Source organism: Mustela erminea, chromosome 14 (genome assembly GCF_009829155.1).
Source record: "Mustela erminea isolate mMusErm1 chromosome 14, mMusErm1.Pri, whole genome shotgun sequence".
In the NCBI taxonomy this organism is placed as follows: Eukaryota; Metazoa; Chordata; class Mammalia; order Carnivora; family Mustelidae; genus Mustela; species Mustela erminea.
Window position 1 is genome coordinate 52,015,118 of NC_045627.1, and position 24,953 is coordinate 52,040,070.

The 24,953-nt window shown below is 46.3% G+C and overlaps 1 protein-coding gene across 7 annotated transcripts in view; it reads right to left on the reverse strand.

Moving 5' to 3' along the window:
* Positions 1-24,953, reverse strand: part of VSTM4 (V-set and transmembrane domain containing 4) — a 101,937-nt gene that overhangs the window by 66,729 nt on the left and 10,255 nt on the right. For 6 of the 7 annotated variants that reach the window (XM_032312405.1, XM_032312401.1, XM_032312404.1 and 3 more), the window contains one exon: positions 6,515-6,583. The exons of the other annotated variant lie outside the window; for it this stretch is intronic. In XM_032312405.1, coding sequence (XP_032168296.1) covers positions 6,515-6,583 — 69 coding nt within the window. The remainder of the gene's footprint in view (positions 1-6,514; positions 6,584-24,953) is intronic. 7 annotated transcript variants of the gene reach the window in all.

A 24,953-nucleotide genomic window follows, 5' to 3' on the forward strand; every position in this document is an offset into this window, starting at 1 on the left:
CAAAATCAAAAGCTTCTGCACAGCCAAGGAAACAATCAAGAAAATCAAATTAGGTTTTTAAGATGAAGTTCCTAGAAGTGGAATTGCTGAGTCAAAAGGAATGCACCTTTGTAAAGCCCTTGGGACCTGGAGAAGCAGGTAGTTAAGTGTCCAAATGGAAAAAGCAAGCATGCTGGGAGCGGCAGGGGGGAACGGCTGCCTTCCACAGAGAGCTGGAGATGCAGGTACGGCCATGGTCAGTGAGAGAGGAAGCGGGAGGATGGGATGGAATCAAACATCTCAGCCTCCTTTTGATTCTCTCTTCCCCTGGCCTACAGTGTAGTCTCTGAGCCAGAGTCCACAAGGTCCTCCCGTGGTCTTAGGTTCAGTCAACATTTTTGCCTAAGCTAGTCTGAGAAGGTTTCTCTTCATGGAACTTAGGAGCCTGAACTAAAAGCAAAAGAAGTAGAAAGCACAGTAGGATAAGTCTTCAAGGGAAGGGAACACCTGCCCTAACATTTAAGGGAGCAGGAAGTTGGGTAGGAAGAGTTTGCTACAGAGGGAGCTGGGAGCCAGTCACAGAAGCAGAGGAAAACTGAAGTTGAGAGTTCTAGAAGCCAAGAGAGTAGATGTTAAAGATTCTTTAATAGCAGCAGGTGCTGCTGGAAAATATCCACTGGGTTTTCCTCCTTGGAAGATACTGGAAAAGTCCTGGGGGAAAGCCAGTTCAGTGGGATGGTGTGGGCTGAGCCTGATGACAGGGGTCGAGGAGTTCAGTGGCATGTGAGGAGTTTGAGACAGAGATAGCAGAAACCCTCTCCTACAACAAAAATCAAAACTGCCTTTCTGTATAGACATCTTGTCTCAGACGCGTGGGCTCTGCAGATTCACTCGGTGAGAGCTCTGAGTGGTCAGAGTTAGGGGCTCAGGTCTCCGTACAAACAATGAAATTCTGAGAGCTAGAGCAGGGGTCACAGACCAGGATTCACGACAGGATGCAGGGTGGGCCAGAACACGGAGAGCACACGGCCAGTCCCGGATTTACAGGGGTTAAGCAAACTGCTCAGGGACCAGGACTGTGTAGTCATTTCTGGCACGAGAGGATGACAAACAATTCAGCCCATTGCCAGGCACACAGACATGGGGCAAGAAGACACAGCATCCACCTCGACAGACTCCAAAGATGCAGGCCTCAGGACCAAAAAGGCAAGGGCGATCCAGCTTCAGTCTCATCCTTCGTTGGAGAGACAAACCGTCTCACTGAATGAAGTTTCTGGATCACTGGAGCAGGGCAGCGTCCACCACAGCTCCCCCTTCATTGGAGCCCCTTCCTTGGTTTGGAAACTGTAGCAATCAAGCAGGGACAAGGTCATGGTGAGACTCTCCCACAAGCGTCCCCAGAAGCACGCTGTAGACATCTGTGGCCAGCTCTGCCCCGGCAGGAGGCGAGGGGCTCTGAGAGGCCCGAGTTCTGGTTTCAGATCACAGCCTCTACCACGTGGCACGGAGGAGGCTCTCCCCAGGCAGCCCTGGCTGCAGACATAAAACATCTGGCCAGTCCGGAAGGCTCAGCTACACCGCCAAACACGCAGACCCACGGGCTGGGGACACTGGCCCGCAGGCACCGGCCTCCTGTGTGTGCGTCCCCATAGCCTCAGGAGCAATCACACCTTCTCTCTGTTGCATTCCTGAAGCTCCAGGAACCTGAGCAAGTGTCCCCTTGCAGGAGGAGAAAAGCTCAAACAGAACATCTGAGTTTCTCTGGATGGGGTAGCACCCAAGACCCCAGAGTTCTGAGTTTTTTCCTCTCTTCCAAGAGTTTCTTTTGCTGCATAAAGACAATGCCCTGTTTTATCTACTCAAAACACTGAAACCACCGCCCCCAGTTTTCTCTGCAAACAGATAAAACGCTGAGCCATTTCAGCCAGGGTCACAAACACGTAGATGGAGCACCGCCTTGCCACCGAGCGAGCGACAGCAAAGCTGGCCTGAGTTCCGCACAGGAGGCAGCCACTCTGCTCAGGACAGCTGTTCTCGGCCCAGAAGCTCAGCCTGTGCTGCCTTATCTCCCAGTTTCCCTTAACTTCCTTCTACACACCTCTCTAATTATAAATGTGGGCTCAAAGGTTTCAAAACCCAGACCAGACCGGGCCAAACAATCCTTGTCTGGAGGCTGAATCCACAGCCTTCAGATCCAAATTGAACAAAACATCTGCACTGAACCGAACCTGGGGTTAGCTTTTCAAACACCACATTTTCTTGCGCCCTCAAAACCATTCTAAAAATCTTTTACGTCCCTCAAACTCATGTGCAGCTTTGTCTTCTGCCACCAGACTTTCAAAGGCACCAGTGTCATTTTTAAGCTCTGTTGCAAGCTGCCATGCAGAAAATGTCCCTCCTGCCCCAGCCCAGGCCTCCCCGAAGCAGATGGTGGGGCTGGCAGGCTGGAGGGACACTCACGCGGCAGGGAGGCGGAGGGTGGGGTGGGGGCAAAGAGAGCTAGTGCCAGAGCCCCCTTCCCAGAACACCAAGCCACCGCAGGGCAGGCCCAGCAGAGAGGCCCCGGCCACAGGCAGGCAGCACCTGTTGCTGGGCAACGCGGAGGCCAGCTGGGATATTCGGCCTCTCTGAAACCCGGCGGCCCCAGCATGTCTCCGCGCAGTGAAGGACGCCACTCTCCCAGACGGCTGACTCCAGAAAGTCCATGTCCGTCCCTACTCTTCCAGGGAAAATGCAAAGGCCAGGATCTCGGATCTGTGCAGGCAACCTGAGCAACAGGCCTGAGGGATTTTAACTCACTGCCGCATTTCACCAAGCGGTCTGACAATGCTGGGTTTTGTGCTGCGGGCATGTGGCCCACGGAGCGGAGCCCCAGGAGACGGCCATCCCTCATCAGCTCTCCCATCCAGGAACAAAAGGGCAAAGGCCCGGCATCAGGCGCCAGGGAGTTTCATCTGTACCCCTGGCCTCACTGACACCATGGCTGGGTTAAGAAAGCAAAACACAAGGCCACTGCTGCTGGAATCACAGGGAAAGAAGGTTCTAGAAACAGCTGCTCTGCGGCATTAGACAGAGCAAGGACTCTAGCTCTTTTCTGAAGGGACCTAATTCTCTGTGTGGAGAAGGAAGCCCACCCTGGGCTACGGATTTTGTGTAGAGAGCTAGGTTAAGAGTGACCCTAAGAGTCAAGAGCTACATGTGAATTATCAAGTACCATCAATTACACGCTCATTTTAGACACGCTGAGGATGCTGCAAGGCAGGTTGGGACCACGTGCTGCAATCTTCCCAGATATATGGAGTCTTGTTTTTTGTACCACGGATTTTTTTTTTTTTTTTTTTTTTTAGATTTTATTCATTTGTTTGAGGGAGAGAAAGAGAGAGAGAGAGTGTGTGTGTGTGTGTGTGTGTGTGAGCAGGGGCAGAGGCAGAGGGAGAAGCAGACTCCCTGCTGAGCCCAATACGGGGCTCTATTCCAGGACCCCGAAAACATGACCTGAGCCAAAAGCTTAACTGACTAATCTAGCCCCCCCCCACCCCCATACCATTGGTTATTTCTAAATACAGTCCTCAGACCATTTGCACTGGGGAAACACCCTGGACCCCAGTACAAATGTTTTGCTCCTTTCCTAACTGCCACAATCAGATTCTCGGTAGGGAGCCCAGAATCCGGGTCACTAACAACCCCCCAGGAGATCCTTATGCATCTGATGATAAACAAGGTTCCCGATGTCACAGCTGCCAACGACCTACCTTAGGGATGCCCTGGATGTCTCCATACGTCTCCCTCACCATTGGGCCTCGGTCATGGAGCAGCTCCCAGAAATATGGAGTAAACCAATTGTTTTTTTTTCCTACTGCTTCACTCCATGAAGTAAAGATCCTTTCATCTCCTTGCTAACAAATAGGCATTCCCTGAATGAAAAGCTGGGGTTGGGGGGCACCTGGGTGGCTCAGTGGGTTAAAGCCTCTGCCTTTGGCTCAGATCATGGTCTCAGGGTCCTGGGATCGAGCCCCATATCGGGCTCTCTGCTCCGCAGGGAACCTGCTTACCCCTCCCCTCTCTCTCTGCCTGCCTCTCTGCCTGCTTGTGATCTCTATCTGTCAAATAAATAAGTAATCCTTAAAAAAAAAAAAAAGAAAGAAAGAAAAGAAAGGAAAAGAAAAGGCAGGGAATACAAGGAATCGCCAATGAATGAAAGAGCAGTCTCACAATGAAAAAGTTTTATGGCAAAACAATGAATCCCAGTCTCTTATCTGGGTGATACTCCCTGGTTGCAAATAATGTTCACAACTGTGATTACATTTTTCTAAGAGAGAAAGTGCCTCCATCCACTGCTTTTAACTGGCTATCGGAAGAGGAAGAGGTGGGTCTGGATCCCAGTGCCCCCTCCCATGGGGCGCAATCTCCTTGCAGCACATCTGTGAGCTAACGAAAGGTGAGGGGAACCCCCAAGGCACACACGTCTCCCGAGATCTGTTCAGCTAGGGGATTCATCACCCATAAATGCCATGCCTTCCCTAAATGTAATCCTTCGGGATTTCCTGATCACCTTTTGACATTCATCAGTTTTTCACTGACCAAAGGCTCTGCCCAGAACTCACAAAGGACATTCCTTCATTGCTTCTGGTCATAGTCCTCCCCCCCACTTTGTGATCATAATTCCTGTGAACTCTCCTCACTCTCAGTAAGGCAAGGTTTCTCAGCCTCGGCACTCTTGACATTTGGGGCCAGAGACTTCCTTGTTGTGGGGAGCTGACCTATGCGGGCATTCCTAGGACGTTTAGCAGCACCTCTGGCCTCTACCCCGTAGAAGCCAAGTGCATCGAAAGCCTACTTGTGGCAACTAAAAATATATCCATAACTGGCAAATGTACCCTGGAGGGGCCCAACCCCCTCGAACCCCAGTCTGAGTGCAGCAGAATCCCCCCCGGAGGTCTTGTGAAAACCGAGACTCCTGGGCACCACCCCTAGTGTTTCTGATCTTGCGCGTGAAGGGAGGGCCCGACACTGTGCCTTTGTATCAGGCTCCCAGGTAATGCTGCTGCTGCTGGCCTGGGACCAGCCAGCGCTCCTGCTGGGAGCACCTGGAGACCTTTGAACCAGTTCCAGTTCAATCAGAATGTCCAGAGACCCGGTCCAGGCATCAGTGTTTTTAAAGCTCCCCAGGGGACTCTAACATAGGTTGAAAACCACTTGCTGAAGGTTCTCAACCTATTTCTAGAATCCCAAACTCTGTAAGAAACTGGAGATAAAATTTGCCACGGTAGGGGTACATTTCATTTGTACAGTACTTGAAGATCCCTCCCTAAAATCACTTAGGAGTAAGAATTCTGGAGCTTGGGGCTTTCTCTCTACTCTTTCAAAACCCATGGGCTGATACCAACAGGGATTCCCACATTACCCTCATTCGTTCTCTCTCTCTCTCTCTCTCTATATATATATATATATATAGTTTTGGGGTTTTTTCAAAAGATTCTACTTACTTTTTTTAGAGAGAGCGCATGAGTGGGTGAGGGGCAGAGGGAAAGGGAGAGGGACAAGCAGACTCTGAGCTGAATTTAATGTGGGGCTCGATCTCACGACCCTGAGCAGAAATAAAGAGTCAAGAGTCGACGCTTAACCGACTGAGCCACCCAGGGGTCCCCTCCTACCCTTCTCTTGAGTAAATTTAAGATAAGAAAACAACTTAAGGGACGCCTGAGTGGCTCACTCGGTTATCATGATCCTGGAGTCCTGAGTTCAAGTGCTGCATCAGGCTCCCTGCTCGGTGGGGAGTCTGCTTCTCCCTCTCCCTCTGCTCATGTTCTCTCTCTCTCTCTCTCTCAAATAAATTAATTTAAAAAATAAAGAAAACAACTTGATGTCATAGCACAACTAAGAAGTCAGGATCCTTTTTGTTGGTTAAATGCAATAGGAAGCTACTCAAATAAGAGGGATGGAAGCTCTCAGCAGAAGGTGGGAAGAGAAGGGACAAAAGCAGGGAAGAAATGTGTTTTGTTTCACAGAACCAACAGTTCCAGCCTAGGAGACGCCCAACGAGGTGTTTCACCGGAGACCCACCTGCTCGGGGTGTCTCCGCTAACAGCCCGCATGGGAGCCAGGTGAGCCAGGCTGAAGCTGAGGACCTCAAGTTACCTTTAGCTCATTATGCTAACATCACATCCTATGGGCAGAATGTTCTGCCATTTTTTAGAACATACGAGGCACGTAGTAGCGTGCTGACGTGCTAGACATGCGCGACTCATCCAACCGCACCAATGGCAGAGCCCTGCCCCAGGCCCTAATACACTGAATAAAAGGTTCTTGTACTAACCCCGTGGGGAGACAGGGCTTTGAGAACTATCTCCCTGTCCCCTAACTTGTAACAAGAAATAAAAAGTCCTTCGCTTCCAATATTGGTTGTGTTCAATTTGGTGTATGTACCCAAGTGGTGACCCCCCTTGAGTTTGGTGATGCTTTCTTCCCATTTTATTCCTTTCTTATTCTCTAAAAGAGAGGGGCATCTTATAATAAAGAAACATGCAAGGTCTACCTTCAAAAAATGCCCAGGTCTCTTTCTTTTTCTCAAAGGATGAATCTTCAGAAGCTTTGAGGGAAATCACTGTAAGACAAAAAGAGAAACGGCACAGCGTGAAGTGCAGTAGTTTACGGACCCGGCCCACACTGTGATCCAAAATAATACCATATGGTGTGAGCGGCCCTGACATTTACAAAGCCATTTTCCCATTTGCAGAACCACATTTAATTATCACAACTCACACATGAGGGAGAGGTACAACGCCTGACACACCACACTGGAGGCTCCAGTGGGGGGAAAGAAGGTTGTCTTTGTTTAAAAGCCAATAAATGACAAAGCTGGGACTGAACACAGTAGAAGTCCCACTTGCCCCACATACTTGTCAACTACAGAGTTCCCCAGTTGGAATTCTAAGAACCAAAACGTTTATTTGACCATATTAGTGGACATCTTTCTAAGTATGATGCACTTGACGAGTACCCCTAGACAGAGGAGCCTGAAGTCATCTGATGGCCCAGGGTCTGGGTTCTGAGCATCACTCTGTACCAGACAGTCATGCACAGCAGGCGGCATCTGATTGAGATTATTTTGTTCACTTTTAGTTATAGCTGATCACTGAACTAACTGAGTCTGCTCCCAACAGTCAGGAAACAGAACTGAGCTATACAGTGTAAAACTTTGAATATTCCACAAAAGAGGCTGGAAGCATGGAAGGGTTCCATGCATAAGGGTAATTTAATCATGGGTAAAAAAAACTAAGCTGACCAAAAAAAGCAAAATGTGAAGGAATGAGATCACTGTACGATAGAACTTTCCAGGTTGAAGGAAATGGCCGCCCATGGCTAATTGAGAATGTGAAGTGTGGCTGGTCCACATGGGCCTGAGGAATTGAATTTTTAATTTTATTTTAATTAAAATAAAAAGACCTGTGGCTACCACACTGGAGAGTTCTAGAGAAGAAAATCTAACACCTGAATAGAAAGACAAAGGAGGTTGGAATGGAGATTGAATCAGAGAGGTAAGGCCTATGGCAGAGATTGTCTGAAACTCTATTTACTGTCCCTCCCAAAAAATTTTGTATTATATTGTCATGAATTTCAATCTGAATTTTCACCTTTTTACTTCTCTAGGCCTTATACTGGGTATTTCTTACTGACCCATCTTGCAGATCGCCAGTCTTCCCATGTGATAAAATCGTCTATTAACTCATTTTTATATTTAATTAATTTATTCATGTTTATAAATCCCAGCTCCCGACAAATTTCTCCAGCTTGTCACCTAATTTTGCAACCATATTAATCCCATTACTTTAATGCGTGTGCCTGATAACTTTCATATCTGCATCACCCGTAGACCTATTTCCGTTATCTATCTTTGCTTTTGATCATGTCCCTTGCTGTATCTTAGCACTTTCTTTTAGTTAAATGCCAGATATTTTATATAGAAAACTTTAGAAAACTAAGCAAGATTTTATCTTCCGGGGTCTCTGGCAAGCTCAGTGGATAGAGTGTGCAACTCCTGATCTCAGGGTTGTGAGTTCAAGTCCCACATTGGGTGTAAAGCTTACTTAAAAATAAGATCTTAGACATTTTTTACTTAAAAATAAAATCTTAAACACTTTTTAAATTTTCCTGGTAATTGGTAAAAGTGGAAAGAACATCTAATCCAATCAGGATTTTAACTGTCTGGAGTCTGGGTTTCAGTTTTATATAGTCTAGACTATCTTTGGCTTGCCCTTACTTAAGGGATCCTCAGTGAGAAGCCTAGAGTATCAACCAGGGCCATTCCAATTGTTAAAATTGCCAAAAGTTATGCTTGCCTCTCAAGCATCCTGATTGATACCCTCTGTATAGCTTCTCTTAACTGCTTAAGTATGACAGAATTTCTCAAAGAGTTAGGTGTCTCCAACAATTGGGGTCACTAACTACTCTTCCCTATGCTCTATTTAGATAGTCCTTCAGAGACAAATAAGGGTAGCTGAAATGCATATAATTGTGCAATACAAATGTATTTATGATAAATAAGTGTGTAATTGCTACAGAAATCTACATTTCTTTTTTCCTACTTTCTAATTGCTCTCAGAAGGCAGACTTTGATCTGCTATAAGCTAGTCTGCCACTACTGAAGAACTCTCCCATTAGAACCTACATTCCTTAAAATGTATCTTCTATCTCTATATCCCCATCACTTGGTAGACTGCCTGGCAGCTAGTTAGTGCCTAGTAAGTAAATGGATAATCCATTTCTTTCTGAGTCCACGAAGTAAGCATTCTGGCCCTCCAGGAATGATTTCTTGGTCTTGTATATAATATTCAACAAGTCACATAATTTGCCCATCATCATCCTGCTTAATTTCCCCACCCACAGCTGACTGCCAGTGCAATCAATCAATTCTTCCTTCAAGAAGTTAAACTAAGAAACATAGTATATAATGGTTGTTGTGGGCCCTGGGTTGAAGGAGCCTGTGGACTTCTGGGCGGCAGCCATGTTGGAAACACAGGCAAGTGGAACGGAACCGGGGCAGAACCCGCAAGGGGACACAAAGTGAGAGGACTTGTGGGGCTGAGGGCTTGATCTTGCTGGAGCTCTAGGCCCCAAGAAGGCTGATGTAATGTGGCTGCTATCCTTGCATTTTATGAGCTCCATATCCTTAAATCTATCCTTGCCTTTCTTCTGAATTAGCTTGAAAGGGCTTTCATAACTTCAACAAATTGAGCAGAGGCTAGGAGAACCCTAAAGAGACACAAAGAAAGCCGAAAGGAAAGAGAGATGATCTCCAAGGACCTAAGTTTTCAGGAGATCCAGCATGCCCACGATCTTCCAGAGCCTTGTCCCTCCAAATGTGGCCCACAGCCAAGCAGGGCAGTGTCACCTGGGGTCTTGTTAGAAGTGCAGAATCCCAGGGTCCCCAAGCCAGACCTACTGGACCAGAATCTGCTTTTAAACCAGATACCCTGGATCAATTATATGAACTTTAAAGTTTGAGATGCACTAATAAACCTCGGGTTAAAAAACAAAACAAAACAAGTTGCCATTTACTGGTTGTGTGTAACCTTGGGCAAGGTGCTCGATTTCCCAGTGCCTCAGTTTCACAAATAGGGATGACAAATGCCTGCTCTTAAAGGACATGTGAGTCAAACACGTTAATATATGTGAAGTGCTTAGAACAGGGCCCAAGATGGAGTGAGCCATTTTTATCTGCAACAGTGTTAGCTCCATTAGAAAAGGGATTTTTGTCTGTTTTTTTTTTTTCCTGGCTCGAATTCCTGCACCTGATTCCAGCACCATCCTTTGTTGTCAGTCCTTTGTTTCACTGTGTGAATCTTCAGTCGCCCAAATGGTCCCCAAGAAAAGGTTCCTTGTCCTTGTCGCTAAATGCCTACAGCTCAAAAGCGCTGCTACTGTCCTAGCAAAGGTAGGCATCTTCTGACAACTTTTTCTTCATTTTTCTTTTTCTTTTTCTTTTTTTTCCACAGAAATTATGGGTCCTTGCTGCAGTCAATAACAATGGCTTTGCCTTACTTAGGATACAAGATAACAAGGTCTCCCTAACCAATTTACAGAGACCTGCACTGAAAAAGCCAAAAAACTGGGATTCTAAGCTAACAGGGCTCTAAGCAATGAATTAATGCATGTTCCTCATTTCCCTGCAGTGCAACTGTTTTATGGGAAAATGCAGCAAATCTGTTTGCATATGATTAGCAACACGGGTCATAACTTTATCTGTTCCATAGACTCCTTCCGAGCTTCAGAAATTTGTCCAAGGTTTTGCCATAATGATCTTGTTTCAGCTGCTAATCCCCTGCTATCTCAAAGTGAATTTGATACATTGTCAAACCTTGTGTCTGAGCCCAGACACTGTAAGGAAACACAGTGCAGGAGGGGTGGGTGAAGGGCTTTGCAGTGGATAAGAAGCGGGTCTGCAACTTGAGCAGTGCACCTCCTTCACAGCATGGCTGCACGGGGCAGGCACAGATTTAGAGAAGCGAGCCTGGAGACACTGAGTGGAAGAGGCCACTGCAGGGTAGCTACAGAGGATGATAAAATGCTTCAAGGAAACATTCTGCTTCACCAAGCAGAGTGGCAAATTTTCTAAACACAGGTTATTTACCCTGATCAAAGACTTTTAGAAATAAAATGACAGTTTCTTGATCATCCAACACTTGTAATGGCTTTGGATGAATTAAGCCATCAGAAGGCTGCAGACTTTCAAACAAGATTCAATAAATCTATCACTTTCAACTGCGTTTGCCTCACCTGGTGATCCCGGCTGGACTCCCAGACAACTGGGAAGAAGGCAACAAGCATGCTTTCATACCCAAAGTGCTGGCTTTTTCTAAGTATCAATCAGCTCAGGGGAGCTGAATGTCCTCACACATCCTGATAGTCACCTAAGATTGGGGGAGTTCCCAGCGCAATCCCTCCAAGATTAAGAATTTGCATGCATTCAATCAGCCTTTTAACCAATGGGTTGTCTTATAGGGTCATGAAAGGGAATGGGGTGTTCATCCTCTGTGCTGGGATTCTGAGGTCCGGAGGAGGAATAGCACTTCCGTCCCTTCCCAGAATGGAGTGTGTTACTTGAGTATCCCTGCCTGGCCTTCTTTTCCCTCCTACATCCACTCAACCTCCTACTTCCCCAGGCAAGGGGGCTGGGGAAAAGTCCCTGATTCAGGCAAGCTTCTGACACACTGCCCCTCTCTGGGTGGAGGAATGCGGTCAAGCCCCTGCTGAAGGCAGTCTTGGTCTTGTACACGTTCTGAGACTGTGCTCTCAGCAAACAGCTGATGAGAGGATGGGCAGTGTGCACCCCCTCGGGAAGGTCTCATTACCCCGGCTGCTGGGAGTGATGCCAACCCTGCTTCCCAGGGAGCTCTGTCTGTGGCCACTCAGGTGCACGCTCCTCTTTCATCCTACCTGCAAGGACCACCTCCAGCCATGAAGTGGGGGGGCCCCGGGCCACCCTGCTGGGCCTGGGGGAGGCTCCCGAGGAGCAGTGCAACTGATCAGGAAAGCAAAAGGAAGTCCAATTAGACCTTAGCAGCAGACCACTTTTCTTAGGATAACTTTATCCAGAATAAAGTGAGCATTTTTATCTCTGTCTGATTTGGGCTCATTTTTCGATCGGTTTGGGGTCACAGTAGAGAAAACAAGAGCACTCGAAGCTAGGTCATCCACTGACCTACTGACTGCTTTACAATTTTAGGGACCCCGGTGCCCAGTGGACAGAGCCTGTGTGACCTCCCCATGAAGTATGGGCCGGGATGACAGAGCTGCAGACTGTCTGGGGGCCTCTAGCCAAGACGGCAGAAATCAGATGAATCTCAAAAGGAGCAAGTCGTGAGATCCACCCTATCTTGGCCACTCCGGGAAGAACTGGTTGGAAGTGGCCACCGGATCAAACAGTCTGGAAGAATGCAGCCCAGAGGCACCCCGACAAACTGATCCTATCAGCCTCCTGTCTGGAAAAAGCAGGTTGGAAAGAAAGAATCTCAGTCAAGCCCCCTGCGATGAGACCCGTGGGGAAACCATCACTCAAAGAGGTGTGAAAACTGAGAGCCTTGATTGCTAACTTGGACAGAATGTCCTGCCAACTCCCCTGGGGAGGACAGTTTCACAGGCTGTGGCAGACTGTGTCCCCGAGCCCCTGAGACAATGCTCTCCTGGCTGAGGGGCTCCCATTCCCCTCCTGGTCTCCTTTCCACAGATCATACTGATACCCTTCTCTGGACCTGCGCTGACCCCATCAGCCACAGAACAGGTCGCTGACAATTTTTAGGGGCCTTGGAAAGGCTCCCTTTCTTCCAAAACTCTTTCTCATCTGCTCTCCCTGTATCCCCAGTTCCTTTAACAAAAGATCCTACAATTAAAGCAGCTTAAATTGGAACCATGGGTTACATCCAAAGGAAGGTGCACAGCACATTTCTGATAGGGAAGGCCTTCTGGAATGCAGATATTGATGGAGAGGAGTGTAGAAGGGTCCCCGGCTCAGCCAGAGGTCTGAGAAGGCTGCAGGGACACGGCACAGGCCAGCCTGAGTTCAAGAGACGTACCTTCGCCTTTCTAGTCCCACTGTTCTTCAGGCTGAGCTTAAGCATTCTCTCGGATTACATACACAGATTTTAATCATAGAGAATGTTACCTTTATTTAGTGCCCAAAGACCAAGATTTCTAAAACTTTGGTGTGTAGGGGAATTCACTGGGATTCTTGCTAAAATGAACATTCCCAGACATCACCCCTAAGCTTCTGATGAGAAATTTGGGGCAGGCTTAGGAATGTGCACAATTGGGGAGCACGTCATTCAAGAAAGCCCGAGGCTTGGGGTCTCGGGATTCCGCTTAGAGAAGCCCGGCCTAGCACGCTCTGAGTAGAGAGGTGAGCACAGAGTGCAAGGAGACATGGGAGACAGGATTCAAGTCACCAGGAGCCAGACCCGGGGCCTCCGTCGCTTGTCCAGTCCAGGGCAGGGTCTGGAGCTCGAAACTCAAATAATGCCTCTCTCCCTTTCATCCAGGAAAAAGAAAAGTAACAGCAAAACCTAAGGAGTAAGCCTATCACATGAGTGTTGTTTACAAAAAACTCCAAACAGGCCCCTTTAAATAGCACGTCTCAGGACAAAAGAACACAGTTTTCAAGGAAGTTACTTTCTTTTTTTTTTTTTAAGATTTTATTTATTTATTTGACAGAGAGAAATCACAAGTAGATGGAGAGGCAGGCAGAGAGAGAGAGAGAGGGAAGCAGGCTCTCCGCTGAGCAGAGAGCCCGATGCGGGACTCGATCCCAGGACTCTGAGATCATGACCTGAGCCGAAGGCAGCGGCTTAACCCACTGAGCCACCCAGGCGCCCAAGGAAGTTACTTTCTAAAGAACAGACCGTCTATAACGACTGATGTGTCTCCCCAAATGTCTGACTCAAACTTGGAAACTGGAGAGAATGTGAGCGAGGGACACCGTGCTCCAACGGTGACCTGGTATTTCATGCTCTCCCTCCCTCCCTGCACACTGTGTTGCCTTAGAAAGCATCACTGTGCCCCACGCCTTCATCTTGTTATCCACCACCCCCAGCTGGACTGCACCTGTCTTCCTCACTTCTCAGAATCCTTCTGGGCCCACTGTAAGTCACGGTTACTTTGAACGAACACATGAATGGAATGAGCACGAGCACTGGTATCAGTGGGTCAAGATCTCCTGAAAGGAACTTGGTCCTGGGATGATGACGCTGTTACATTCTGGAAGGCTGGGAAGAGAGGCCAGGGAGGGACCCATCCTAGCCAGTCACCTCCCTTCGTCTGGAAGCCCTGCCCCCAAAGCAGTGGGAATGCACCAGTACACCGGGCCATTAAGCCTGACTTCTCTGCAAAGTTTGGGCCCAGGAGTTACGTACTGTGTGTCTGCTATGATTAATCCTACGGCCTTTGAGGTCTTAGTTCATTACAGAATGGAGGCAGAAAGACCCAAGATCTTAAGCAGAAGGCAATTCTTAAGCTCACGGAAACTGAAAGGAGAGGGACAGCCACTGAAAACCCTGGTCCCTGGCATGTAGATCTCGCTGACTGGCACCCAGGGGCTGCAGGAATCCACACAGCAGACACTGCCCTGCCTCAGTTTCCTTAAGCAGCATCTTGCACAGATCAATAAGAGGGAAAATCAGAGGAGACCAGAAGAGGTTGGTGATATGAAATACGCACAAAGAAAGATCCTTAGGAGCACCTGGGTGGCTCAGTGGGTTAAAGTTTCTGCCTTCGGCTCAGGTCATGATCCCAGGGTCCTGGGATCGAGCCCCACATCGGGCTCTCTGCTCAGCAGGGAGCCTGCTTACCCCTCCCCTCTCTCTCTGCCTGCCTCTCTGCCTACTTATGATCTCTGTCAAATAAATAAATAAAATCTAAAAAAAAAAAAAGAAAGAAAGAAAATCCTTAAAGAAAATAAAGAGGCGGCAACACTTTTGCTGCAAATTCAAAAATGCATAGACTCAGTTCACAGTTCCTTCTTATTCAATGAGGGACAGTTTCCCAAGGAAAAAACTGTTAGAAATGTAGCTGTGTCGCCACTCTTTAAACTGGATCAGCATTCTCAGGGAAGGCAGGGGCAGCCCCAGGGACACACAGAGACTTTCTCTGTCTCTGACCTTCGGAAGTTCGCCTATTGCTTCACTTCCCCCTTGTGTCTCCAAGATTCAGGCTAAAGGCAGTCTCTCTTGGGGCTCAGACAAAGCCATGCATGCGAGTAAGACCTCCGAGTGACCTACAGGGAGCAGCTGATGAGAAACGGAAAAGTTCCAGTTGCATCTATTTCAGGCCACGCTCTTCTTTCGCATCCACTGTAAGACAAATTCTAAAACACAAAGGAAAGCAAAAGAGCAAACAAGCCAACAAACGAAGACCCGGATTAAATAGACTTCCCATTATGACAAGGCAGTTGGAAAAGAAGGTCGCCTTGGGAGATGGAATCTGCTACAGAATACAAAGGCCCAGTGTATGACCCCCAAAGCCATTAGGAAACGCTGAAATGTAGGGCTTGGGAATGGGCGCTCCAGATACAAGGCCGGGTCGACATACTTGCTTGCTTCCACCTTCCACTCCTTGTTGCCATTAATTAAAATGCCATTTTACCAAAGAGCCTGGGTCGCTCATTCTTTCTTTCTTCCCCACCCTTCCCCCCTCCCCCACCCCCCACCAAAATACAATCACTGAGCCCTTCTATGAACCATGACCTGTGTCAGGTATGAGGATGCATTTCAGAAGAATCTGGCAGGGTCCCTGGAATCGAGGTTATCCCTAGCTAGGTCCACCATGCCGACCTCAGTTCCTACCATGACCCCCCCCCACCCCCCCGGTCTGGCCCTCACCAACCACAAACATGCAGCCAGCTCTAGCAAGTCGTCTGCATACTCCTCTTCTCTCTTGTCTAACCTTTGCTCAGACTGTTTTTTCTCTTGACATGGCATGGACCACAGCTGTCCGGTCCCCCTCACCCTGTGGCGCAGTAGAATCCTACAACCTCCAGGTGACCTTCTCATTTCCCCTGAGAATATATCCTTGTCTCTCCTTTACTCCCATGCCAGTGTCACCCTCGTCTATGGCCTATTCATCTTAGCTATCTCCATAACATCTCTCAGATCCATGCTCTTATCTACGTGTTCCTCCTCCAGATGGCGAAGCTGGGCCCAGAGAAGGGGATCAGACCTCCCCACCCATTCCTCTCTTTAAGGTAGGCACAGTGATAACGGGCTCGTAACCCGGGGCTTAATACATGTGTGTTCAGTTTGATTTCAGTCTCTTCAATTCTTCCAAGACCATGGCAGTCGGAGTGAGGGTAGGCACACTGAAGAATTGTTTCAAGCGTAGTTTAAATTACACTCCTGTTGTCAATTTGTCCCCTTTGAGGATCTGGACCTGTTGACACTTTCAACATCTTGATATGTGCTTGCTTAATTAAGCAGTAACACTAAATGTTTAGTAAATCTCACTCCTAATTATCTGCTCCGTGTCTCCAGTGAAAAAGGAATTATTTAATTTCTTCCCCTGAAACTTGAAATATGGGTTCCCTGGGGTAGTACTTTCAGATCCAATTATTAAATTCCCTCTAACATTTTGGGGTTAAGTAGTCAAATAAGAAATTGTAATTTCATCTTTGCCCCCAAACACTTTTAGGGTAACAGAGTTTTCCATTTGCTTTGTTCACTCCCTACATTTAAAGCTTATTTATATAATCTTGAGTCACATAGCCATTTGGCTTATTAAAATATGTTGTTTGGGGTCAGACTGAGATACTGATTAAATTGCAGGAGACAGCCTTTGCAAATTGCTTCTATTATTAGCATTTTCACTGTTAATGAAGACATCTCCATCTGAAAGTACGCAGATTCATTTTGGCTCAGAGTATCAGTCTGCCTCTGAGTCTATGGGTGGCAGGACTGGGCTGAAAAGCCATCAAGGGTAACTTTTTATGAGGTCTGGGGAATTAAATTTGCTGTCCCTTAAGATCTCACTGGGCAGCTTCATCTCCCCATTGGGTAGTACCCCCAAACTTCTACTCATACTCTTTCATTTCCATTCTGATCAGTTGTTTGGCCAACTGCAACATTTTTAAATCATAGTGCTGGGTACAAGGCACTCAGGACTCCACCTCCCTGCTATCCCTGGGGTCGGGCAGGACCTTACCTTGTTCTTCACTTCATGGTGTCTCACCCACACTGAGGTCTGCATCTGCATCTCACCTGCTCATGATGAATGAGCAAGAAGATGTTACCTACACATGACTGTCATTGGGAGCAGAAGACACAAGGCTCACAGGGCCCCTGGGGATCGAGGTGACTGCAGCTGGTCCTCACCTAGACACTGTGCTTCTCTGAATATCCCACATACTGACCTTCTGAGGCTCCGGGCAGAAAGCTACTGTACTTTCTCCCTCCAGTGCTGCCTTCTACTAAGAATATTCTGCTTTGTCTAGACGGCCAATGGGCTGGTCTGGAGGTGTCTGAATCAACACCAACCCAAACTAGCTCTTTCTGTTGCCCCAAATGTTGACTCCATCCCACCCCTGCCTTTAGACATTCTCCCTCCTCCCCACCCCCCATGGTTTCAGCTGCCTGACTCAGAAATCAGATCTCACTAGCCAGATCAGATAGGGACGTCAGCTCCTCATGCCTGTGTACTTACCAGACAGGGTGGCCTCCAGCCATCTTACTCTCAAACCTAAATGCCTCCTATGGACCAGCTGGGCACCACCCTGCTCATACTACTGAGACAGACCTCTGCGTGCCATCCCAAGCTCTCTTTCTTGCCCACACCCAGCCGGTTACTAAAGACTTCCCATCTGACCTCTCCACGTCCCTCTGTTCCTCCTGCCAAATGTCGTCCTCTATCATTCCAAGCCTGGGCAGCTACAGAAGGCTGCCTCCTCCTCCTCTAGTCTGGTTCCCAAATCCATGCCCTGACCAGCCAACACAGGGATCTGTCAGAAGATTCTAATACTTTCTGGGGTTGGTGATTCTTATCATTTAGAGGAGATTGAGCACAGCCTACAAAATCAAGTGTAAATTCCTTAATATTCAGGACAAGCCCCTCCACCTTCAGCCCTGCCTGACTCCCCCAGTTATCCACAGCTGCCTCTCCCCAGCTCAGACTCCAGACCCACAGTGATAGCCGGCCCGCACGCTAAGATGCCGCCCCCTCCCGTTTACCGCTGCAGAAATGGTCCTGCCTTCTCCCCCATCCTTGGGGGCGTCCCGTTGTGTTGAATGAATGCTCGGTGCACACCATGTTTATTGCACATACATTACCCTCTAACATCCTGTTTGTGTATCAGCCACCCCTACAGACAGATCTACCATATGTGTCCCAAGTTTCCAGCAGGGCAGGGACTCAATAAAATGCCCACGGAGTGAAGGGATAAAGGAGCCCACCCAGCGCCGCTGAGCACCGCAGCCCACGCGTGATTCCCCGAGGCAGTGTGTTCACTGAGCCCAGCAAAGCTTTCTCCGCCGAACGGATCGCATCTCTGGAGGCTGCCGCTCATGTCCTCATCACACTTGCCCCTCTCCTCTAGTTTGAGTCGATCCTTCTGGAAATGAGGTACCCCAAACGTTCTGTTGGAGTCCCCATTAGTCTCACCAGCGCAGCGCACACGACACAGCCGCCTTCCTTCTCGGGGGCACCGGGCCAGTCTGCACGTGGACGGAAATCACGGCGGTGTCAGCCCTGCAGCATGGCCCTGCAGACACGGGGCTCATTCGTGGCCCCTGTCACCAAGGTCCTTTCACAGAGACAGCCTCTCGGCCTCTCGTGGACCATCCAACCGTGCCGGGGCTGCGCTTTCCCCGCATGCATTGCTCTGCCATTTTCCAAACGGAATCTCACGCTGTTACTTCTCGCCTGTATTTCTGACCTCTCCGGATTCGTTTTTATTATGTTTTTACTCCTCACTGACATGAAAAAAATTTCCCAATTTTACATTTTCTGTAAAGTTCCTTAGGGTGCTGTGTGCGTCTTTTTCAATGTCATTGATTAAACGATTAAATGAAATCAGACCTAACATTGGGCCTCCTGATTTCCACTGAAAGCTTCTCCAAAGGGTTCCAGTTCCCTGTGTCACTTAGGACTTTTTGATCCGTTTTCTCTGCAGGCAGGTCTTCATGAACAACATTCCTACCTTTCTTCTACCTCAGTGTCATAAATAACACCATCAGGCTCATCTGATAGGGACAACTTCTCCAAAATAACTGAGCATGGCTCCACGTCCTCTAGAGGGTCATACATTTTCAGTTTTCATTATTTATCATTTCATTTTGTGCCACTCAGTACCCAACCCTACAGTCAGAAGCCCTTCCTCCCATGATCTCACACAGACATGATTTGCAGATAAGCCCCGATTTGTCAATTCCCTATTCTTCAAAATCCACACTTCTCCATCATGCTTTACTGACACGCACAGTTAAAACATAAAATGGCAAGTCGTGCTTTGCCTCAAATTCATACAACTTACATTTCTTAGCCACACAGTCTCAGTGATGTCTCCGGGGGAAATTGCCATGACAAATCCTTATGTTAGTGCAGATTTTTTCCCAATAACTTGCTTTTTTTTTTTTCAGCACATACACACACTCAAGGACTCACCCCAAATTGGGGGGAAACTCAAAAATAGAGAGCAAAATAAACAAATAACACCGCAGATACTGGGATGCACTGGTTTGGTTTGGTCTTGGGCTTTTTGTTCCTTTTATTACTTGGTATGACATTTATAAAGCATTTTATAAGCACACGGATAGCAAGCCGGTCTTTGTAAGAAGCCACCATGTCAGGGACACAGCAGGGATGTGACAGGTTGTGGTTTATGTACAATTCCCTGAACACCCCTTGTAAGTGCATCCCTCCTCCCCTTCAGCAAATTAGATCAAAGCATAAGTGATATGGACTGATGTATGATCACACCCTTGACTCCACTATAACACATATAAACAATTTAAAGACGCTAGACTTCAATCAGCATTCATGAAAATTTAGTTGTGGTGCCACCATGATATCCAGGAGTTTCATGTATTCAACAAGCTGGCAAGTGAGCTTTCCCAGGAATGACCTTTCCAACCGGTAGGCCCACTAGCCATATTTCCATCCCTTTCCTCCTCAGAGGACAGCAACATGTGACCTTTTGTACGTGGTAATCACTCCAAGGTCAGAAAGAACTCCAACTAAGGAAAAATCTGATGTCCTGGAGAACGCTAGAGGCTTTAAGACAGGAATTCTGAGGCACCTGCCTAGAAAAGCATATGATGGGATGAAATTGCCCCAGAACCTAATCTCCTTACAACTGCGGTATTTCAAAACGAAAAGCTCTTTGAATATCCACCTGCCTGCCGGTTTGTTCATCTCTTCTCTGAGGCACGACTTTTACAGACCAGGCACTTGCAGAAAACCTCAGCCCCGTCCGATAATCTCTTTCTCTGACCTACTTCGAAGGTGCTGCATTGAATTTGGAAGCCAGAAGCCACAAACTTGAAACAAGCTCCAGGTTGCAACTTATAACTAGTTTGCTTCTACAAACACCAGACCAGACCAATCAGAGCCACAGTGGACGCCAGCCCTGACCTTTCGATTTTTTCCTCTTGTTATAATGCTAAAAATCATGGCCAGGGATAGAGACTTAACATGCAAATAAAATGTTGTCAACTGCACCTGCGCACCCAAGTCCTACGTGCGACATATATACATGACGTCACTCCTTTCCTGCCCCAACTCCTTCAAATACTTGCCCAGCCCTTGCTCAGGGAGGAGTCTGGTATCCCTTTCACTAAGGCTGTCTCCCTCATGCCCAGGCCTGAGCTTGCAATAAAGGCTATCCACATCAACCTTGGCCTGTGTCTGCTTCTATCTGGGAGGGTCAGAGAATCCTAAAGTCAGTAACACCTTGGCTAAAAAAAAAAAAAAAAAAAAAAAAAAAAGTGAGTAGGAAAGTTGGCTTTTAAAACTTTAGGCTATCTCTGACAAGTTTCTAGGATGGATTTTATTATTATTATTAAGACTCATTTTTTTAGGGGCGCCTGGGTGGCTCAGTGGGTTGGGCCTCTGCCTTCTGATCAGGTCATGATCCCGGAGTCCTGGGATTGAGCCCCGCGTCAGGCTCTCTGCTCGGCTGGAGGGCCTGCTTCCCCCTCTCTCTGCCTCTGCCTGCCGCTCTGCCTACTTGCGATCTCTCTCTGTCAAATAAATAAATAAAATCTTAAGAAAAAAAAAAGACTAATTTTTTTTTAGAGCAGTTTTAGGTTCAGAGCAAAACTGAGGGGAGGGTACAGAGATCTCCCATACCTCCAGCCCCTACATACGCACAGCCTCCACCCACTGTGAACACCCCAACCAGAGGGATGCATTTGGTACAACAGATGAAACTACAATGACACGTCATAATGACCCAGAGTACATCATTTACCTTAGGGTTCACTCTTGGTGTGGTATGTTCTACAGGTTTGGACCAATTAGTAATGACATGTGTCCACCATTATCGTATCATACAGAATGTTTTCATTGCTGCAAAAATTCTCTGGGTTCCACCTGTTCATCCCTCCCTCCCCAACCCTCTGGCAACCATGGATCTTTGTACTGTCTCCATAGTTTTGCCTTTTCCAGAACGACATATGGTTGGAATCACACAGTATGCAGCTTTTCAGACTGGCTTCATTCACTGCACAAAAAGCATTTCAGGTCCCTCCATGTCTTCATGGCTCAATAGCTCATTTCTTTAGAATGGATTTTTTTAAGTGTTTTAAGAAATTTAAAAAGGAAAAGGTAAATTACTAAGAGCCATTGGCAGGTCAATCCCACTTGCTTTTCTGATAGGTTTGCTAGCGGGGATCAGGAAAAAGTCACAGATATCTCAAAGCTGGTTTTTCAGTAGAGAACTGACCATCCCTAGCAGTGGCCATGTGAGCTATATGGGAAAATATGGTCAAGATAAAAGCCCAGATGGTAAAATTAAAATTCCTAGCGCTGTTAACAAAAAGAGTACAGGTAGATGACTCACTTCCCCCAAAGTCCTGGTCAATGCAATAAGGTTAGCTAAAATAATGACTTATCAATTTGCAGACATTCTTGAGAAGCAACTGAAAAAGTCTATATTCAAAAAAAGTAAGTCACTATGTTGCCAAATGCAAGCCAACAATTTTTTTATACATCAGTAATAACCAATTTAAAAGAGGTGTGTGTGTGTGTGTGTGTGTGTGTGTGTGTATGCATGAAAGGAGAAGGGATAGATCCTATTTACAAGTGTGCAATACCTAGAAATAAACATACTAAAAATATTCCAGACTCATATTAAGATATCTTTTACTGAAAGGCTTAAAAAAAAAAAACCCACCCTGCATGCATGACGGAATATACTAGTTCTGTGGATAGGAACATTTAAAATCATAAAGACATTGGGCATCTGAGTAGCTAAGTAGGTTCAGCATCAGACTTCTGATTTTGGCTTAGGTCATGATCTCAGGTCTTAAGCCCCACACTGGGCTCTACACTGGGAGTGGAACCTGATTAAGATTCTCTCTCTTTCTCCCTCCCCTTTGCCCCCCCCTTCTAAAAAAAATGAAAAAGAAAAAATCATAAAGACCATGCCAAAGTAATTTATAAAGTCAATTAAATTCCAATAAAATCAAACCCCAGCATAATTTCTACAAAACTATGTAAGATCAGCTGACGGAAAAACTAAATGAGACTAGGGAAAACATTTATTTAAAAAAATAATGAGACTTGCCCTATTCTCTAATAATTAAAATAGTGCTTTATCTGTGAGTAAGGAGTTTGCATTTAAATGTAGGAATTTTGCTCATGACATAGTAGCATTTCAAAACTGGGAAATTTTATCTGTTCAATAGATAATGTAGGGACAAAAAGACAGCCATTTGGAAACAAAACGTTAGTTAATTATTCCACACTTTATACAAAAATGGATTTCAGGGGTGCCTGGGTGGCTCATTCATTGAGCATGTGCCTTCCACTCAGCTCATGATCCCAGGGTCCCGGGATCGAGCTCCGCATCGGGCTCCCTGCTCAGTGGGAAGCCTGCTTCTCCCTCTCACATTCTCCCTGCTTGTGTTCCCTCTCTCGCTGTCTCTCTGACAAATAAATAAAATCTTTCCAAAAAATGGATTCTAAAGAGATAAAGGAGTAAAACTTTCTTTTAATCCTTTAAAAATATTAAAGAAAATTACAGAAAATACTTTTGTCAGCATGGGTGGGAAATACCTTCCCAGATAATATATGAAATCAAGGTACCATGTGCAATTTATTGAATAAATTATATCTCAGTAAAAAAACAAAACAAAACAAAACAAAAACTGAAAATAGGAATACCATAAAGGGAAAAAGAAACCTGGTAAATTTGACAAAATAAATATCTTGAAAATGTAAAATATCCATGTGGTTGAAAAAAATAAAGTGTAAAGATAAGTAACAAATAGGAAGAAAATTTTGTACCATACATAACAGCTAAAGAATTAATGATCAGAAAAATATATATATGTATGAAAAAGACAGCAAGCAAGTGAAAAATAGGCAAAGGTTAGGGACAGGCAATTGACAGAAAACTTTTTTTTAAAGGTTTATGTATTTATTTATTTTTTTTTAAAGATTTTATTTATTTATTTGACAGAAATCACAAGTAGATGGAGAGGCAGGCAGAGAGAGAGGGAAGCAGGCTCCCTGCTGAGCAGAAAGCCCAATGCAGGACTCGATCCCAGGACTCTGAGATCATGACCTGAGCCGAAGGCAACGGCTTAACCCACTGAGCCACCCAGGCGCCCTATGTATTTATTTTTAAAGAAAGAAACAGAGAGAGTGAGAGAGAGCACGAGTGGAAGGGACACAGAGAGAGGGAGAAAGAGAATCCCAAGCAGACTCCATGCTGAGCGCAGAGCCCACAACCTGAGACAAACAAGGGACTCAACCCCACAACCTGAGACAAAACCAAGAGTCAGACACTTGACTGGCTGTGGCACCAGGAGCCCCACTAGAAGAAATTTTCTTAAACAGTCAATAAACATATGATGAGATGTTCAACCTCACTAATAATTGAATACAATAATTAAAATTAAATTGTATTGAATATCATAATCGAAATTAAAACAACAATGAAATATTCTTTTTCCCATAACCAGGATAAATAATGAAAAAGATTAATAATATCCATCGATAATGAGGCTTCAGGGATAGACCCTATCATGCAATGATGGTCAGAGTATAAATTTGTAAAATCTTTTTGGAGAGCATATGGGCATTGTCTATTAAAAATTTAAATATGCATGGCCTTAGGCCTAGCAATTCTCTTTCCAGGAATTCAAAAGACACACTTGAAAATGTGTAGAAGGATGTTCACTGAAGCACTTGTTATGTTAATGAAAAATTGGGCGTTTCTGAGACTTCATCACTAGAGGGATGATGGCATACAGTTTGGTGTTGTCTGACTATGTAATATCACTTACAAAAAAGAGCACAAATAACATCATCAGCAATACTTATAAGGCATGAATTGTGGTGTCATTGGAATATATGTGTGGGGGCAGGCACGAATGCCCACAGAAGAGGGACCTGATGGAGGCAGACCACACCATGGACAATGGTGTGGACAGGGACAGCAGTGCCCCTGAGGATGTTAGGATGTAATCTCAGTGGGCTAGCATGCACAAAGAAGAGGAAGGATAGACAAGCGCCTCGAACGAGATGTACAATTGGAATACGCCAAGGAAAAAGAGATGACTTCTCCCAGAGAAGTGACATTATCGACCAAGTCTTGCCTCCCTCATGTATTGGTAGCAAGAAGTGCTATCAAAGGGCATTTCATTCATTCACAAGCCAACCTCCTTTTGCAACGGGGAGATGAGAAGACATGGCGTGTCAACCATTCTTCCTGGGACTTTACAGTGGAAGACCAGCAATTTTATCTCACATTGAGAATAATGCAAGAAAGAGAGTGTGACAGTCCGTGGTCAAGGGCAGGGGACAGGGGTAGTGTTAAAAGCATTCCCGAAGGGTACTTGGGTGGCTCAGTGGATTAAGCCTCTGATTTCAGCTCAGGGTCTTGGGATCAAGCCCCACATCGGGTTTTCTGCTCAGCGGGGAGCCTGCTTCCCCCACCCCTGCCTGCTTCTCTGCCTACTTGTGATGTCTCTCTGTCAAATAAATAAATAAAAGTATTCCCAAGAAAATTGTCCTGCTCCTATGAATGGCTTGAGAAGCCTTCAGGAAGGAGAGCAAAGTGAGTTCCTTAGAACAGAGGGACTCCGGAACCCAGAGGAGGAAAGGCGCTCACTCCAAAAACACTTGTGAGAATTGCTATTCAGGGTTATAGCCCAAAAGTATTTGCCCACAGGACTTTTCATTGTGTTTGTTTTTGTTCTGGTTTTCCATATGACAATTATTAATATGAGGTGAAGATTTAAGAAAATAAGGCTCCTGGAAATGATCAAGGA